This window comes from Mycteria americana, chromosome 7 (genome assembly GCF_035582795.1).
Source record: "Mycteria americana isolate JAX WOST 10 ecotype Jacksonville Zoo and Gardens chromosome 7, USCA_MyAme_1.0, whole genome shotgun sequence".
NCBI classification, from domain to species: domain Eukaryota; kingdom Metazoa; phylum Chordata; class Aves; order Ciconiiformes; family Ciconiidae; genus Mycteria; species Mycteria americana.
Genome location: NC_134371.1, coordinates 21,488,263 through 21,507,500, shown reverse-complemented (window position 1 = coordinate 21,507,500; position 19,238 = coordinate 21,488,263). Strand labels below are relative to the sequence as shown.

General features: G+C 45.6%; 1 protein-coding gene across 3 annotated transcripts in view; it reads right to left on the bottom strand.

Moving 5' to 3' along the window:
- The window catches only part of PAX3 (paired box 3), an 81,063-nt gene that overhangs the window by 59,785 nt on the left and 2,040 nt on the right, over nucleotides 1–19,238 (bottom strand). For 2 of the 3 annotated variants that reach the window (XM_075507372.1, XM_075507374.1), the window contains exons 3-4: nucleotides 18,465–18,594; nucleotides 17,629–17,763 (exon numbers count right to left, since the gene is read on the bottom strand). In XM_075507372.1, coding sequence (XP_075363487.1) covers nucleotides 17,629–17,763; nucleotides 18,465–18,594 — 265 coding nt within the window. The remainder of the gene's footprint in view (nucleotides 1–17,628; nucleotides 17,764–18,464; nucleotides 18,595–19,238) is intronic. The other variant, XM_075507373.1, reaches the window with a different exon arrangement.

Genomic DNA, 19,238 nt, shown 5'->3' with positions numbered 1-19,238 from the left:
GTTTCACAAGAGTAATTAGATTAAGTCAGTATCTCAAATTATTCTGGCTTCCTCTTTGTAACCTATCAAAACATATAAAAGGAGATAAAAATTGTTCTCTTACTAAAATTTGAATCGGTGATACACAGAAGCTACAGAAACATACAGGAAAACAGAGATGACGGTGAATAAATCTAAGTGTAGTGAACTTGATGCTGAGCTCTTTACCCAGCTCTCTTCCCTGTGCAATCAAGGACACAAATAAATGCCCAAATACATCCCAAATATCGCATAACAAACTTGTCAGACAAATTTTCAGGTTTTTATTCTATTTTGATACCTGTAAAGACTCATTCTGCAAGTGCCTGTGGCACTTGCTCCGTGAGTGACGAACGTCTGATGAAAAGTGGCAGCAAAATAAGAATCCCTCCCGGTCCTCAACTTTTCCCATCTCAATCTCTGGCAAATCGTCAGTGGTTTAAATTAGAAGAAGGAATAGGGTAAAAATAATACCCTGAATTTATCTAGTACTTTTCCACTAGGGAAGTCAAAGGACATTTTATTTATTATTTTATAAAAATCGGTACTTTGGAGATGAGAATACAGAGACATGATCATGGTCAAAAATGTTATATTCAAATTGCAAGAGTCTAAAAATGTTCCATGCAAGTGGGAACCAAATTCTCTCATTTCCCAAATATGTTTTAAACTCTGTACAGCTGATGCAAAACAAGGACTATTATCCAATTCCCACTAACGGTCTGAGGCTGTCAGCCCACAACAGAACCAGAATCCAAAATGCTCCTCTTCCCTTTACTTTTGAAAAGCTAAAATCCCACTGACAACGCTCTACCAAATCCAAGCCTGCTGTCCCATTTCTAGCTCTAATTCCTATTTATTCTTTCACCCTTTTCCCAAAATGGAAGATAAAATTAATTATAACTGATTGTTCACAGACTTGATTTTCAGAGAGTTAGACAGCATTGTGTTATGCCAAAAGAAAAAACATGAATAGGTTGCGGTATTGCGCATTTGAAATTTATTATAAAATAGCATCCGTTCAGATGACTGTTCTCCACAATTGCATGTATCTCTGTTCTGTGCTCCCTGATGAACACAAACATCCCTTTGCTTTGCTAACTGAAAGTCTCTCAGCAATGAAGCTGAACTCACCCAAAATCACCAGTGCAGTGGTCACCCATCTTTTTTCCACTTACAGAAATTTTCCTTAGAAGTTTTCTTCAATGGGTGTGCAAACCCTTGTATAGCAAATTTAAGCCAATCAACACTATGCCAGCTTTTCTCAGTTACCTTCCACTGATGGCTTCAAAGCAGCCCATAGACTCTGTCTAGATAAATCATGTAATGCACTCCTAGCAAATATCACCACAACTGCTACTGTTGTGAGCAAATAATTTATTTTCAACCTAAACCTCACAGAAACCGTTTCCTTCAAACAGCCTGTCTGAAGCCAAGGATGCCTGAGCATGTATGACAGGCTTGAGCCAAAAGACAGAGCATGCAAACAGAGATCTTCCCGGTCATCCCAAAGTCTTGTTTTCCATTCTTGAAACCATCAACTCAAACACAATATGCAACAGTTACTGAAACACGTTATTGCCAGCTCGTTCATAATCACTGGTTCTTCTTCCCCACCAAATGCATAGCTAACTGAACGAGGGCTGTCATGGAAAGGGACTCAAATTGTAAATCTGGCACAGCTAGATGATCAGGATGGGAACACAGAGCAAGCACACCTGATAGCCACCACCGGTCTCCTCTCACAGCACTAAAGCCCAAACACAGGCTAGCACCGAAAATGTATTATGAGAACAGCATACCTGAGCCTTCTCCGATGCTCAGATAAATTGCTACATGCTTCATGAGAAAGGTGACCCGGCGCTCTCCTCCCACAGCTTTACTTGATGACCAGCTCTGCAGTGGCACAAGCCGCACTCACTGATGCCCATGTACCATCCCGTGAACGTGGGCTGGCAGAAGCGTTGCTCTCTTGCCTGTACAAGCATTTCTCAAGTATTAGAGCTAAGATGCTGCAATATTTATTTTGTACCAAAAGGTGATTGTCTTTCCCTACCCCACTCCCTATAAAGTGACTAGCCTTGCATGCATCAACAGGAGAGTCAGCGTAGTTCAACTGTACTTTAGGCTTGTGGTATGGACCGCTCTGCTTTGCGGTCTTGGGAACACAGAAGAGCTGCTTTCTCCATTAGACATCCTCTGGTTTCCCTGTTCTGCCCCCGCCTTTAACAAACACTGATGTGACACGCAGTCCGCTAAAGTAGCAGTACTTTTTTTTTTTTTTGCATGCCTCCAGAACACAGCCTTGCAGGTAACACTAAATTGCTGCTTAAATCCATTTTTAACCTAAGTAAATGACTGCTGCATTTAACATCATGTAAATAAATTCCCAGGTAAAAAAAAGCTTTCAAAATTCACAAACTGAAATGATGATGTAAGGTCATGTTGAAGACCTTTCTCTGGATGTTATTTACACGGCAGACATGAAGTTCAGTGCCTGATTTAATGCACAGCAGTTATATCCTTGGACTACTTGTATTAAAACACATTGGGGCTATTTTCCCACCTTAAAGGCAATTTACAGTGTATGAATAACGAGTACTTTCTGGAGGCAGAGAAATAGATCTTCCTCCCTAGGAACACATTTAGAAAACAGCTTCCCCTTCTGTCTGGCATGGTGCCTTCCCAGCAAGGCAGAAGAGGAATTTCTGAGACCTCTTTATGAATAAGCAATAGAAGACTCATGAGATGGGATAGTTTAGTAGCTTCCAAAAAGACACATCAACTGGAGCCAGAGATAGTTCAGGCTTGGTACCTCGGTTTGCACATGATCTATTGCCTCCTCTGCTACAGGAGGAGGGAGCCAGTTCCCAGCATAGACAGCTCTCCCCATCTTACCTCAAGAAAAACCTGTCAGGAAAGAAAGAGCCCAGCAAGTTTTCACTTTGGCCTTTGAAGTTCTTCCTTGGCTGACTGATGCTCGCCCATACATAACTAGAAGAAAAGACTTCCATTGTGCCACTCTTTACACCAAGCGTATTATTCTCCAGACAAAAGCTTTCGAGTCTAACTTTTAAACACACCTCTCTTTAGGGTGTACTGTTTCTAAGCCATAAAATCTTTTTTGTTCATTAAAAAAAAAAAATAGACAGCTTTTTCCCCTCAGGCAATCTACTCCGCTTGTTAGTTTTTTGTATTACTTTTGCAAACGGATACCACAGCCACACAGCAGTTAGCAACAGAACAGCCAGTTCTCATCCTCAGAAATACAGTACTTTTCCCCAGCATAGTCTCCAGTGGCTTGTCCAGCCCAGCTTTAAACATGAAATACAACCATTGTAGGAACTCCCTGGTTTTAGCCGAGACCTGGTGAATAATCGCTCTCCCTGAAAACATCTCCAACATCTGGCAACTTGCTGCTATTTGCAGGGTCTGTGCGCTGGGTCAGGGCGGGGATGCAGGAGCAGGGCAGGGGGTTAAGCAATGAACATGCTCAGCACCTGCTTGCTCTCTGCCTGATTCTAATCAGTATTCTCCTCTCATGCCCAGGAATGCTAGAATTCCCCAGTTTCCTCAAAAAACCCAAAACCTTTTCCCCCTGGAGGAAAGGGGTGGGGGAGGAGAGAGAAAAACGCCCTCTTAGTTTAGGGTCTGACCAAATTTCATTAAAGACTATGCAAGTCTTGCCGTTGCATTCAATAGGCTTTTTTGAGGTTTATGAGAAATCTCACATGCTTGACACAATTAATTAGAAGAATTAGAGGGGTTAAAAAAAAAACCAAACACAACACCACACACAAAACAAACCCCACAATTTTACTGTTTAAAAACTGACTGTAACAAAGCCATTTTCCTTGAAACTCTAGAAATCAGTAAAAACTATTCGTATCAGCAACTCCGGAAATCAATTCTTGCCTTACTGCAAGTTGTACTGCAGTTGCACATCTAAAAACTTTTCTTTTTTAAGACCTGTTGACAAGTTCAAGCCAGTCTATCAACTGGAACTGGCTCCTCATTTTTTTGGCTCAAAGCTTTATGTCCAAGTCACAACTATTTCTCTCTGTCAGGAAAAGTGTTTATAAAAGAAAGTACAGATTTCATTTAAAAAAAAAGTTTAAACACAAATCAAAACACTTCATCTCTAATCGGTCTGTGTAACACAAAATCCCACCACTGAGAAATGCATTCTGTTGCATAAAGATTTTGAAAGCTACAGTTTTAAACTATAAATACTAGCAATATACAGCAAAAGAATGTTTAAAGCGTGACTTTTGTCTCCTTTTTCTGCTTAGTTCATATTTAACAAGTACATTAGTAAAAAAAAATCCAATTTAAAAATAAATAAAATGTTTTAAGCAGCTATTCAGAAGTTGTGATACGTTTAGTGAATGCAACAGCAACGCCCAGTTCTAGAAAACAGTCCCAAGACCTGCACGCCCAGTCACAACCACATAAACTTCAAGCATCGAATATTTGCTTAGAACTAAAGATTATCTGCATATATTATTGAATAGATTTTCCACACCACATATTTGAGAAAATTGCAGGCTATTCATGGGAAATCCAGCAAAAACAGCAAAAAGTATGTATCATTAATTGCTGTACTCCAGTAAACACATTGTGGCTCAGAGCCTCAATTTACATTGAGGCAACACCTCTGAATTCATGAAGTTAATCCCAGACCATTCTAGTTATTGATCTGCTCTTGCTGTAAACAATAGTAATAAAAGTATTAGAAATAAAAATGCTGAGTCTTGATCTACTTCATCAAAATGCACTCACCTGCTGCTCTGAGCCAGGGGTTGCAGCATTACTCTGTTCCGTTAAGAAGTGCTCCACACCATGGGCCACTGGACCAGAGGGCACTCACTGGCCCCTCTACAAACAACCTAGTGTTCCCCAGCTCTGCAACCCCAAAGGCTGGAAGCCCAACTGCCCTTCCAAAGACAGCTTACAATCCTTTCTAGCCACAAAGCATTCGTTCTAAAACATCATTTCATCTGGATTTGCAGTTTCGACAGATGAGCTATGGCAGCTGAACCTGTATAGCATTTTTTATTTCTGGATCCCAGACATTTGGAAATACCATTGAGGAAGGAAAATATCATTGGTCCCATTTCTAACAAAAAACTACACACAAAGCTACAAAGAGACAATTTAGCCAAACAGGAGCAGCTGATACAAGACAGATCTCCTACACTCCAGCCCCTTCTCCACTGCACATGCTGCCAGGATACACAGCAACAGGAGGAAAAAAAAAAAAAAATTAAGGAGAGCGTAGAAAGCAAGAAACAACAGCTTCTTCCTGCTCGGGGGCATCATGAGCAAGGAGGGGCAGAGACCGGGAACCAGGGAGGGGGAGCGAGCAGTCCCATCTCAGCTGGCTCCAGGCACAGGCAACACAGAAAGTCACTCTGAGAAACACCGAGCAAATTATACCAACTCAAACCAGTTTTCTTCCAAACCAAACCCAACTCTTCTAGCACTAATTTTGTTATGACCACTTTTTTCTTGTTGGTTTGTATTTAGGGGTATCACTTACTTATAAGCACATTAGTCACCAAGATCACTCTTTCCTACTCAAAAAGGTATTAAAAAAGCTCCCTTGTCCCACCCCAAAGATGCAGAACCACACTCACCACAGCCCTGTCAGAAGACTGTTAAAGCCTATGGAAAGACGCCTTTGGCAGCCCCTTTCCCACAGCTGTGGGAACTTCAGCAGCAAACAAGCACCAGCTGTGGAAGTGGGGGGAAGCCATTTAGCCCCAATCACTGGGACCCAAGGCATCTACTCAAAGAGCTGAACTTCAAGTGCAAAACACCACCTACAAAGCACAACTGCGACAACAACATCTCCACCTAGAGAACACAACAGTCCTGTGGAAGCTTTGAACTTCACATTAAAAAAAAATTAAAAGCACTTACAAGTCTCCCAGAAGAAAAGGGCAGAGGCAGAGCAAGGAGCTCCCTGGGCTGGAAACAGGGTAGCACCAGCGGGAGCCACCCCTGAACTGCACCCAGCCCTGAATCCCTGCAGGGCTCTCCTCGCTGTGGTGAACTTGCCCTCAGAGAAGCACAATGGGTCTTTTAACCAAAGGATCCGACCCGCAAAACTGGTCCAAGGCGCCCGAAGGGCGCACCGCTCCTCAAAACCCCTGAGGCTAAAACGGGAAGAGTAACATAGCAAGAAAACAAAGTGCATCCAAAGGAGTTCCCCCTTTGCTGTCCCGGGAAACCCGTGATTCTGCATGCTCTCCCAGTACTAGCCAGTGGCCACAAAATAAGTGCCAGGTGGCCTATTTCTTTAACAGAGTGACTTCTGCATGATAAGGCCCAAAACTGGGGTTAAAACAAATCAAAACAGATGAGTCCCTGATCACCTGGAGGATCTTTTTTTTCCCCTTATAGGACTTTTCTAGGGTGTTTTATTTTTTATTTATAACTACCATTATCTGGGTTCAGATACTAGATGTATTTAGGATTCTTTTAACACTCACTCTAAATTTTTGTCTCTGATGTACTCTTCCAGGGCTGACAAGTCTGTTCCTAATGTCAGATTAAGAGAAATATTTATGTCATCAATCATCACTCCATCTTTTCAACTGCCAATGCAGGAGAAGTACAGTAGCTTTGAATCCTGGCTTGTTTTAAGTTCTTCCCTTGGCCAAGTGACCTCTAAGAGTCTGGAGAAAAATCCTCTTTATGGCTATCATAGCGTAGGGTTTGACGACCGTTCCAATTAGAGCTCCTGATTTCTTTCCCAAAATTTCATTTGCTGTGTTGATTAGGATCAGAGGTTGCGGGGAGGAATGCAGTTCAGGAGGACAGAGCGTGCCTCCCCTTGTGATGCCCTTCAGCCAGGGAGGAGCCAGAAATCAAACCGAGCAAGCAGCACTCTGCCTCCCGTCCTGCCGGGACTGATGGAGCAGATTGGTTACAGAGCTTCTCACAGCAGAGGGCCAGGGGTTTTGTTTGCTTCCCCCCCCCCCCCCCCCCCCCCCCCGCTAAATCATGTGTTAGAAAATTTTTAAGTGCAGTTCTCTAAAACATCTCTTTTTAATTTGCTCCGCTTGTAACACTTTAACTACGCTTACTTGCCGCGTCAGATCTCTTATGTATCAACAAAAATAGATGTTTAGTGCTATAAAGTCTTGCTAAGTCTGAGAAAGCGAATGAGTTCCCTCAAATCTAAAATGTAATTAAACTTTCATACCATGGCCAAATTCAACCCTCAGTAACCTGCATAGCCCTTGATGAGAGCAGGGGATTGTTCAGATGCAAATGACGTACAATTTGGTCTCAAGGAACTTTTTAAACATAGAAGGAGAAGGAAATAATAAAAAGATAAACAAAATGTCTGCTGTATGCAGCCATTTTACATTTCCACCAGGAGAGGTGAGTGTCCCGAGAGCCTGCAATACTTTCCGCTGCTTGAGTCCCCGCTGGGCAGCAGCTCAGCGCAGGCTGGCCCAAATCGCCTGCCCGGTGCACGCAACACACAGCTCATGCCAGTCTCCCTGCTGTTCAGAAGAGGTGGACAAGCAGTTAGTTTCAAGGGCTGTTCAAAAGGTAACAGTGTATTTGTTGGAAAACAAATCGTGGGTGCTAAAGCAACAGGCATTTGTGTGATTTTCTGTATAGCTGCCAAATACTTGAGCATTTTTGCTTGATCCTGTTGATTTAAAAGGGAGCAGGTCCAATCAACTGTGCTAAACCGGGGATGAACCCACAGGGCTTTTTCCTAACTGCAACACCTATTGTATGACCTTCTAAATAGATTCCTAAATATTTTCTTCTATTATTTTCCAGTTCCAGACAGCGGAAAGAACACAGTTAAGCTATACACCATACACGTAATAGCTACCATAGGCAGCAAGAGAGGTTAGAACATACAATGGCTTTCTCTGCACCGCATATACTAAAAATTTAAAGAAAAAGGTACAGAAAAGTTTGTAGACCTCCCTCCCTCCAAAATACTGCACCATAAAGGTTTGATGACTACTCACTTAAAACATCACTCCTTGTGTAAACAGTTGTTAGTCAGATAACTTTTCTGGCTTTGGTGAAACTATTAGAAGTGGGTGAGTTAAATTTGCAGGATGGTAGTTATTTAAAACTATTTCTTCTTGCATGCAAATACTCGTGATCTAATTCAGCGTTTGCTCACGCACCAGCGCCAGTTCACCAGCTGCAGTGGAGTGAATCTTGCTTTATACCTTGGTAAACAGATTTCCTAATATTTTTTTTTTCCAAAATCCATACTTTGCAGGATTTCATCGTGAAAATGGGAAAATAGCATATTTCACCTTCCATTTTCACATTTCTTTAGCTAAACATTTGCCACTTCCCTTTTTTCTGTCAAAACGCCTCCTTTCTGAAAACACTTTATTTTGCTGCTCATGAAACCAGTGCAAACCTGACTTCCAGCTAGTTCTGTGCAGGTTTTTTCTCACTGCAGTCTGACTGGAGGGGCTGGGTGGGTGTCAGAGTCCTCATTAGGCCACTCTTCCCCCCAGTTCATGCTCCAACTCTTCAGCACTTTACACCACATCAAACAGCCAGCCCTTAGGTCAAAATGAGAAGGAAGTCCTGCCACATCATCTTCAGTAAAAAGGGATTTTCTGTGGAAGCATTCCCTGCTACCTGGTTAGCCTGGTTTCTATAAAACCTGTCTATATTCATCTCCACCTTCCCCTGAGCCCGTTAAAGATGTAGAGATGGAAAGCAGTTTTAAGTCCAATTTGGTTACACTGAGTATGTTGGTGCTACTGCCTCACAGGGGGGTATATGGATTATACATTGGTTACGTTTTTAACAAAGAAGAGTAATTTAGCCAAAATAACTGTAGTTATTGCTTTTCTGGGCTGGTATACAGAACAGATCCTGATTATATTGGCATGAACAGTCCAAGTCATTTAAATAAGGTGAATAAGATTTGACAGGGGCTGAATAAGCTGTCTGCTTGCAGAAATGTCAGCTGCAGACAGTTTATTCCTCATACAATTCAAACCACAGTGATCTATGTGACATTATATCTGATAAAGAAATTACTACATAGTCATTTTTGGATCAGACATCCAACATGAGGCATATCATAAATACAAAAAGCCTTAAGACAGGTCCTTATATGGACTGGTGCATGATATAAACATTGGTCATGTTTGGCAGAAAGTCTACATCCAGGCAAATATCCATAAAAAAAAATTAAAAGGTAGAATGTATATCACTGTCCTCACCGCAGCTCTCCATGGAAACGAACAAGTTGAGTTCATGGACTTCAAGGAAAATTGGACCTAAAATGCTTTCAAAGAATTTTAGCTGTTACTCTGGGGCAAAATGTTTCCTAAAGTAGCTGAGTACCTGTAAAGTATGCACGGGCTGATATTTTATTCCGAGATAACCAGGCAAAATGAAAACAGAGTGTATTTAAGAAAGGGAATGAGAAAATGCTGATTAAAAAAATTCTGGTTTAGCCCTTTACTCTGCTGTTTGTCACTACAGCAGAGGAGGCTCACCCACATAAAAATCAATGTGACACCAGGAGAGGCTCTCTGGCTTTACCAGGCTTCTTACTATTGTTTGTGAAGCTAAATTCCTGCATCCAGATATGCCAGTGGAAGCAGCAGGACCTGGATCTAATGCTCACATACCCTACAATTCAGATGAAACTCCATATCATAATTACAAGCCAACATAACACATCCAGATTGCACAGCCTCTTCTACTGAGGATGTGGTGGAATATATTTTACTATCTCTGAAATAAGTACAGCTTTCTGTAATGCAACAAGGAACTGATTATTCTCAAGGACTCTTACTTGCTTTGCAGCGCAGCCTGGCCGATCCGACTTTCCCCCCTTTCTTGAGGAGGGGCAGTACATTATACTCGCCAATGCAAGTGAGGTCTACAAAATCAAAACTGAAGGAAATGCAGAAAGAAATGCTGCAACCTTGTTTGCGTTCCCTTTATACTGAGAGCCCAATCCGGAGAACTGCCTGGCTTCTCAAACTCCCTTTCTTTTAGTGGCAGCCCTGGACCATTTATCTCCTATGTGACTTGGTATAAAAAAACAACTTTTTTTTTCTTTAGACTACACTCATCAAAAAGATTACACTCAATAAAATTAGTTTCGTTAAAATTCAGCAGAATACCACATATTTTACCTGTTGTAATAGTAAAATGTCAGTGCCTTGTATACTAAAAATAAAACAATTCAAACAAAACCAAATCCAATAATGCTAAACAAAAATCCCCCACAAAACCGTAAGAGCGTACAGTGCATACATCCAACAGACCATGCAAAATAAGGATTCCATTCAAATTTCACATCTCATTAAAGACAATTTGGCCATTAATCCATATGGGTTTAGGAGCAAAGAAGGATTTTCCAAGACAGATAAACTGAAATGATCCTCCTTTGATCTCCGAGGTTAAGAATCAGCAACAATGGAAGATGAACAACAAGGGGCAGAACTACTGGCCTTTTTATGTGCCACAATGGCATCAGCAAACAACTACTTAATCAATATTTGGCCAGGGACACTGAAAACTTCCTTTTCAAATTTTAATTCCTAGTTGTAAAACAACTGTAGGGCAACCAGCAAGATAAGACATTAAACTGACTGCTTAATTGCCTTTTACTGTCCTACTAGTTATATATGCACATACTTAATAGTTCGTGAATCTTTATTTACTAGGATGAATAAATGACCTGTCAACAATTACATCAAATTCCACTAACTAAATAATCTCGGCGCATGCCACACTAACTCTAATGTGTCCTCAGTGAGTTTTAATTTCATTACGCTTCACTTTTTTTTCTAGGCAGAGTGATTTAAGCTGAATTAGTTTAACAGCATGGGGCAGGAGTACTCCAGGGCAAGTAAAGTAAAACGCTGCGCTCACACTACGCTAAACAAGGTCTTGCGGTGAATTATGTTACTGTACATCATTTTTATTAGCCAGAGAGCTCAGCGTTTGGGGAACACTTGGAAGTATCCTGCATTTTTATTTATACATTTTGTTCTTTCTCTAGCCACATGTTTGTTACGTAGGATTTAAAGTGACATTTACATGGAGAAATTCACATTGACTGACTTGCTCTGATTTATTGCTTTGCGTTTCACTCAATTTCTTCTTGAATTAACCAGAGAGCACTTTGTAGTTCTGCTTCATTTCCCAATGCAGTTTTATTACACAGCCCTGGGGACTCGTGATAATTTATCACTATCAACTTTATTGGCTTCCCTCTTCTAAACCCTGTTCCAACCCTTATCAATAAGTAAACCTAATACTAAACTAAACCCTCCCTGAGTAAGCGTTAGATAAAAGCGTCGTCTTTGACCGATACAACAGAGAATTACTATTCAAAATCAGAACCGGAAAATAATCTGTTTTAAGGATTTCATCTGCATCAACTTTTACTTTCAGCACTAATTTCTAATTTTTTTTAATCTAATTAAAATCTCTGTCTATCTGCTGATACCATCGCTACCTTTATGTAAACACAGATAGAGAGATCCTTGCCCTCCATGAGAGTTTTGCCAGAGACTTTCACTTGGGATTAGAGTCACGCTCTTGTTTAGTGGGTACTTTCTGTTAACAGAATAGAACAAATTTGGGCCCCATTCCTGCCTGCCCCAACCCACGTGAGTAACTTTACACACATGAATAGGCCCTTTGAGTGGGACTCCTCGCCATTACCCGCATATGATAGCGTTTGCAGAACTGGAGGTCTGATACCCAATCCGGTAAACCTAAACCTGAGGATTTCCCCCAGAGCTGCAGTTGCTCAGCACATTACAGAGCTGGTTTCAAGAAGAGCCTGATCCCTACCATGGTAAATTTCTACTGACGTCAAGGATTTTGCAAGGGTAGGAGAATCCAGAAAGCCAAAGATAAAAATCACATTTTCGGAGCAAGTCCTAGCCACACCAAAGTCGACTGACCGTGTTTCTTGCCTCAACCTTTCCAGAACGACACTGTGTAAGTCTAATCGATTATTAAGACTCTCAGAGCAACCAAGTCAGACACAAACTTGGGTACAAATTCAAGTAAATCACCTGCTGTGTGTGAAGCAATCCTGAATCCTGATATTTGCTAAATAACATTTGCCTTTGCTCTAGATGCATGCACTTAGAAGAACTGGAAAGGATGGCCACACAGGTTCTGTTTGAATAGGTGCTGATTCTTTTTAAGGTAAGGAAAGTCTTCCTAGCATGGTGAAACATGCAAACCCGCTAATGAAATCATGATTTCAAGGAAGGGATATGATGTATCTATATATTAGTTCAGAGAGCCGCTGCCAGACTGAGTAACACCCTTGTAACACCCTTTCTTCCCACTGCTGGAAGTATTACTAGTGCTTCTGTACGGCGATTAGCCTGCAGTTAGTCTGCTAATCAGCGCTCTCCTCAAAGTCCCCCAGCTCGCCCTCAAGACAGGAGGGCACGGGCTGCTCCTGGCATCTCTGGAGCAGCAAACTCCGCTCTGAAGTCACTCAAAACACAGACATTTAGCACCTTTCTGAAAATGCTCGGCATGCTGGGACATCACGCTCTTTCTTGTTGGTGAGTTATTGATCACTGAGGTCATCAGTTATTATTTTTAGCTCAGAATAATGATTTGGAAGTGGGAACCTGGCCCAGAGCCCCACAGCAACAATAGGTCAGGCAGAAGAAACAAAGCTTGGAGCTACAGTCCAGGTAAAAGAGACTTCATCACCTATTTCGATTTGCACCTGTGCAGCATCCGGCTTTTCTATCCAGGACTGGCCTCACACACTATTGAGATATGAGGAAAGAAAGGGAAAAAGACAGACAGAAAATACTGTTACTACTATCTGCCTCCAGCCAAATCCTGGAGCCACGAGGGAGTTTTTCCTTAATTAAGCACTATTTTCTTGTCAGCTCTGAGAGCCTCAGAAACAAAATTCTGTTCAAGTTACACGAGCTGATTTTTAAGACCTGCTAGGGACCAAATATGTAAAGTACTGTATGAAATTCCAGACTCGAGATGATAATTGCCTGCAGCCACAGTCATCACGTTTCATTCAATAAGTGAATCTTTACTGGGAACATTGACCGAGGGAACACATTGTGCTTCTCAGCTGTAAGACACCACAGTATTTCACATGACAAGTAAGTCCTCTTACCACTGCGCCCTGGGACAGGGACGCTGGAGCAAAATCACAACACACCCTGCATCAGAAAAATCACATCCAAAATCTAACTCAGCATCTGCCTTGTCCCATGCTCCAGCCACTAACCCGACAGTCTATGATGCAGAAATGAATGGGATGACTCAAACTGATATCTGGTGCCTGCACGTTAATCCTGTCCCTTAATAAACTGCCTTTATTAGTTTAACAACCTAAAAATAACTGGCTGCACGATACTGACCAACCCTAATCAAAACATCTGCAAGCCCATCTAGCCCGAGCTACCCTTTAGATCATGTGCTACCACTTCAAAGCCGGTGCATCAAGTCAGTAATTGTAACATTGCATCTAAATATTTAAGCTAGGGGCTGGTAGTCGCGTGTCCCATTTACAGTCAGCATCTGTCCTCTAATTCCATTACAGTACAAAGCAAAAATGTTTCCCAAAACTCGCAAACAGGAAAAGCATCACACAGCTAGAGAAGCAGCAGCAGCTTGAACTTTCTAGCTGCTGAGCAGGGCTTTTGTGCTAAGGTCCTTTTTTTTTTTTCCCCTTCAAACTCCCCACATACACACACAAAAATAGGGGTGGTGCTGAAATTGTATTAATGTGAGCCTCAGGCACACAGAAAAAAAGAAAAGAGGAAGGGGAGGGAGAGGGGGGAAGGGTTTGGTCCAAGATGAAAGTAAGAAGGAAATAAAGGAGGCAATTTAGTCCGCTGTAGCCTGAATTGCTCTCAGTACAGCCAAGGGTAGAGGCTTGGGATGAGTAGGGCCCTTTTTGGACGGGTGCGCATGACTGGGGGAGGATCCGCCAGGACAGGGCCCGGGGGCCAATTCCGCCGGCCGGGAACAGAGCCCCCTTTGAGGCCGGGCGGGGGGTCCCGGCCCCGGCCCCAGCCCCAGCCCCAGCCCGCGCGCAGGCCCGACGACCAGCTCTACGCCCATCGTTTCAGTGCTGAAAGCCATCGGTTTCTGCCAGAAAACAACAGCTATCTTATGAAGCGGGGAGTTATCAGATTAGTAAGCAAACCATGCCACACATAACTCCAGCTAAAGGTACAAGCGACTCCCTCTTCTGTAGCGGTTATGCTAAAAATATGTCCTGATGTACAAAGGCACAAAAGTTTCTCTTTCATGTTCTTTATTTACGGCTTATGCCTTTAAGAAAAATATATCACACATGCAGAAATACAGATATGCTATTATAGAATTATAAGCTTCCTGATACGCACTGTGACAATCAAGGTTTTCTTTAAATATATATCCACAATCAGGGTAAAGGGTGACATGGACAGAAATGCCAAAATAGAGCAAAGCAGGCTGCACATGTGGCATCTGTAAACGCTGGCGAGAGATTTAAGCATCCATGAGCAGAGGCTGAAACAGAATTAAAGCGAGGCATATGAAAGTTTACCTACATTATATATGTGATGGGAGAAATCCCAAGCCACATGATATACTGTTTCTGTCGCGCATTTTTCAAAAATATCATGTTTCTCTTTTCCCTAATCCCACTCTGCTGTAAGTACTCACCAAATCCCAAATCTGGAATTAGCTACCATTAAAATTACAACAATTGTTATCCTTTCCCTCGGAAAAAATGCCTCTCCCCAAGCCACCCAAATGCCCACAGTGAGGAGGGGATTTCGGGCAACATCAGCAAATGTCCAGCACTAGATGAGTGCTCCCGAGCAGGAGAGCGATTCCCCACTCCACACTCAGCCCCAGGACTTGCTTTCTGACCTAACCAAAAGCCTTCCCTTGCATCTCTCTGTACCTGCGCTCCTGCTACTGGGATACCTTGAGCCCCTGCTGAGACCAGAACTATAAAAATTACTCAGACTATAAAGGACTCCAAAACACTGCATTTCTTTCACTCTGTAACGCAGAGCACTCCCATGGAGAGCACTCGGTGGGATAACCTTCGGACATACTGCAAGCAACCCATGCGTCAGAGTGGGTTGCATCTGAGACGCGCTGTCAGCGGGCACCCTCTGCCACACCAGGCCTCGTGCGCAGGCAGGTGGGCGCTGGCAAATACAATCCCGCAGCTTTGAAATCCTCAGGAGCGCTGCCGGTTATTTCAGTAAGAGAGCAGGATCTGACCTGATGATTTTTATAGATGGGGTGAAATGGAAGCTCCTCTGCTAGCAACGGGAGTTGAAGCAGAACCTTTTTTGTTGGCCAGGTACAGAAAGGAGTGGTGGACTTATTTTATGGTTGTTTTTTTTCTTGTAATGAGCTCTCCGGTGGGTTGTCCCTATAGCATCACACTATACATATGGCACGTGTATGGTAACAAATCCTTTCTTGAGCAGCAGCCCTCTCGCACTGCAGCATCCTGGCCACTCCAGTAGTACGATTAAGCAACAGCTTGCTAGTCAGGGAGGGGGAGCAGGCGTTGCTGCAGGGAAGAAGAGCACGCTCTCTCTCCAACTGCCAAACCTTCCCAGGCACTGTCACAGAACAGACGGGATTATCAAACTGCCATTTGCACAGAACTGCCCGGCCATGTTCATCCAGAAAAAACCTGTGCGTGCAAGGACAGGCTAGGGCTGCGCTACCCCCTTTCGTCAGGGGGAATTTTGCCACTGACTGAACTTGCAAGAAGCAAAGTAAGATACTCACGTTGCAGAAAGTGAAGGAGAAGGTACGTCAGAGGGCAGAACGCAGCCTCCGCGTATGACCGTGCTGGGGGGCACAAGTGAGCCCTTGTTTGCAGCGTGGCACTGCCAGCCCCAGTGCTTTTCCTGCAAGAGTCTCGGGGTTCCCCCGTGCTGGAGGGCAGCAGCCGCACACCCAGACACTGATTTACAGTAGATCAGGAGCCCCACTTTAAAGAGCAGAGAGTCAAAGAACAGGAAGAGTATTTCAAAAGGGTGGGTTATATTGACAACATTTTTTCTCTTGCTGTCTCTATTAATTACTTTTTGTTCCATAAAGCAGGGATATTATCAAGGCTTCCTATCTTCTGTTTTTAATCTCTGTTGAGGAATTCAGGAAGGCAGAAAAGCTAGATATTTTAAAACAACTAGGGCACTGAATTTAGCTATTTTTCCCTTGGTGCATGTCCCCCTCAGAACAATTCTCTGTTGCAGGAGGTTCTGGGGGAAACTGCAGCCCATCGTACAGGGGCAGCTAGACTGTGCAATCAAACTGCACCTTCTCGCCTTAATCTATTACTTCATTAGCATCTTCTGCATGTTTGTATTACATATATCCACATACACACAGACATACAGAAGATGAGGCTTCTCTGAAAGCTTTAGGAACAGAGTGGAAAACTAAGTTTTGGAAGTGTCTTAGGGTTTGTTCCTACACAACAAGGAGATATCCTAGTTTTAAAGAACGGGTTTCAGTTGTCCTTCTTGAATGGCGCTCAGCAACTCTAAATATCTAGAAATGCTAGAAACATTTTCCAGGGAAAAACAGCTACTGTTTCCACGGTGGAGAGTCCATAAAACTGCGTGGAGCATCAGCTATTAGGGGCTCATTGAATAATTCATCCCTCATTGCAAGCCCATAATGTCTTTTCTCGGCCTTTTGTGGGGCTGTTTTCTCTTCTTTTCTCCTTGAATTATAAAAAGGTTGCCTTCTTTTGTTCACATCAAGCTGCTGCTAGCTGAAGCTTTGTCTGTGCAAAGCCAAAGTGTGAGTTTCAATGGACTCCCCCCTCTTTGTTTTCCAAGTTCATCTCCAAGTGTAGATTGTGTATAGAAGGCCTTCTTTGTAAAAGCTGGAAAAGTTGTACAAATGTTTGACCAGCTCATTTGGTACTTTTGTCTCGCCTTCACCAGTGCCTGTGCATGTGCTGGGCAGCCACTTCCATGCAGAGGCCGCCCAACCGGGCCCTCGCCTGCCCCTCCACCCCGGCCCAGCCGGGGAGCTGGGCACAACGGCAGCGGGGGCAGTGGCCGCCCCCCGGAGCAGCCCTTCGCCTCCGCCTTGCTCAGGCTGCAACCGCCTCGCAGCCCCTGACCGACCACCAGCACAAGCTTTTCCCGGCAGTTTTAAGAGGAGAAGAAACGAAACACGCGGCTCCCTGCCCTGCCCACAGCTGCAGAGGCTCGAGGCCCTGCAGCCTTTGGCTACAACCGCCCCTTCTGTGCAGCTGCGGCCTTTTGCTCGGCTTGGGCTGGCAAAGCCGCCCCTGCGCAGCCACGCCGGGGGCTCCGCTGCCGGCTCCAGCCCTCCCTGTTCCCTGGCCCCGTCCCTGCTTATTGAAAGCCAAACTAGTGGCCCATCTTTGCCCCCACCTCCGTGCCTCTCCCGCACACTGCAGGGGCGTACCGGGGGGGGGACAGGACAGGATGGGACGCGGCAGCTGCCCCGTCGGGGCGAGCTCCTCGCCCTACACCTCCTGCTGCGGTGGCCCCAGGACAACCTCTGGGAGAAGGGGAGTGATACCCACCAGCACCCCGGGCCGGCACGGGGGAAATGGGACTTTACCTCTTTCGCTGAGGATGCCGTCAATGCTGTGCTTGGCCTTCTTGTCGCTTTCCTCCACCTCCTTCCTTTCCAGCTCGGCCTCCTCTTCCTCGCCTTTCCCAAACTTGCTCCGCAGGATGCGGCTGATGGAGCTCACTTCGGGGGGAGCGCAGAGCTGTGACCGGGCTCGTCCCCAGCAGCCCCCCGCGGCGCCCGGGCCGGGAAGCCGAGCCCCGCATCGGCGCCTCTGCCCCGCGTCCCCCCTCGGCCGCTGCTAGTCGGGGCCTTCGGGAGGGCGGCCGCCCGCTCCCCTCCCCGCGGGGCTTTTCCCGGGGCACCGTCCCGCACCGCGCTCCAGCGCCAGCACAGCGGCCCCGCAAGTATTTTTTTTTCCCGAGCCCGGGCAATAGGTGACGAGAAAAGCCCACGGACACCCGCACAAATACCACCCCGGCTCCGTCTGCCTCCCACTCCCCCCCCCCCCCCTCCCGCCAACAACCCACCGGCACAGGGAGCGGCTCCCCGTCTCCCGCTTCCCAGCTCCGGGTCTCCGGCAAGCCCCGAGCCGTCCCGCGGCAGCGGCCCGGCGGAGAAGCGGGGGGAGGAGGAGGGGAGAGGGGTGCAGTTGCGATTTAATTGCAAACAGCCCCGCCGAGCGCAGGAATGCTCCCGGGACGCGTCTGCCGGTACCAGCGCGCTAACGCCGACCGCTCCGTGGGCCCCCGCCCGGCCCGGGGCTCCGCTCCCGCCGGGCACGGCGCTCGCCCCGGGTATCGCGCTGCCCTCCCCGCACCGCCCCCGGCCCCGGCCCGCCGGGACGGGTCCGAGCCCCCCGCTGCCCGGGCGGCGCCCCGTACCTGACGGCACCGTGTTGCGGTCACACACCCCGTCCTTCAGCAGCTTGTCCCGGATCTCCCAGCTGAACATGCCCGCGTTCTCCCGCTTGTATTCCTCGATTTTCTTCTCAACATCCGGCGTCGTCACCTGCTTCAGTAAAGACAAGGCGAGCGGGCACAGTCTGCAGGGCCGGGCGCGGCCGCGGGAGCCCGGGCTGCCGCTGCCGGGACCCCCGGTGCGGCCGGAGCCGCCCCGCCGCCAGCGAGAGCCGGCACCGGCCCCGCTTAGACACCCGTTATAAAACTCCCCGAGGGCGGGCAGGTTAAAGTCAGAGGGGACATAGTAGGTAACAACGGGCCCGCATGGGACCCGGATTAAACGAAACTTCCCAGGAAATCCTGCGGGGTTACACGGGAAGGGGGATCGAGCCCTCGGCGAGGAAAACCCCGAATTAGGCAGCACCGGCTGCCGTGCGGCCGAGAGAAAAGCCCGGGGAAATTCTGGGTCGGGGTTAGAGGAGGACTCCGCCGCAGCGAAGCTCCAAGTCAGGAAAGTTTCAGCTGAACAAAGTTCGCAGCGCCAAGAAAAAGTGGCGTAATGAAAACGCCGAGAGGTCCGAGTACCGAGAGGTTTCTTCGATGGCCTCGTGATTTTAAAATAAAGCCGAATGCAAACAAAACAAAGGTCTCCCGGCTGGGAACAGCCTTTCCTTCGGGTAGCACGCTTATAAAAAAATATCCCTAGTCCTAACACCGAAAGGGAAAGTTCAGGCGTTGCTACTTTAGAAGCAACAA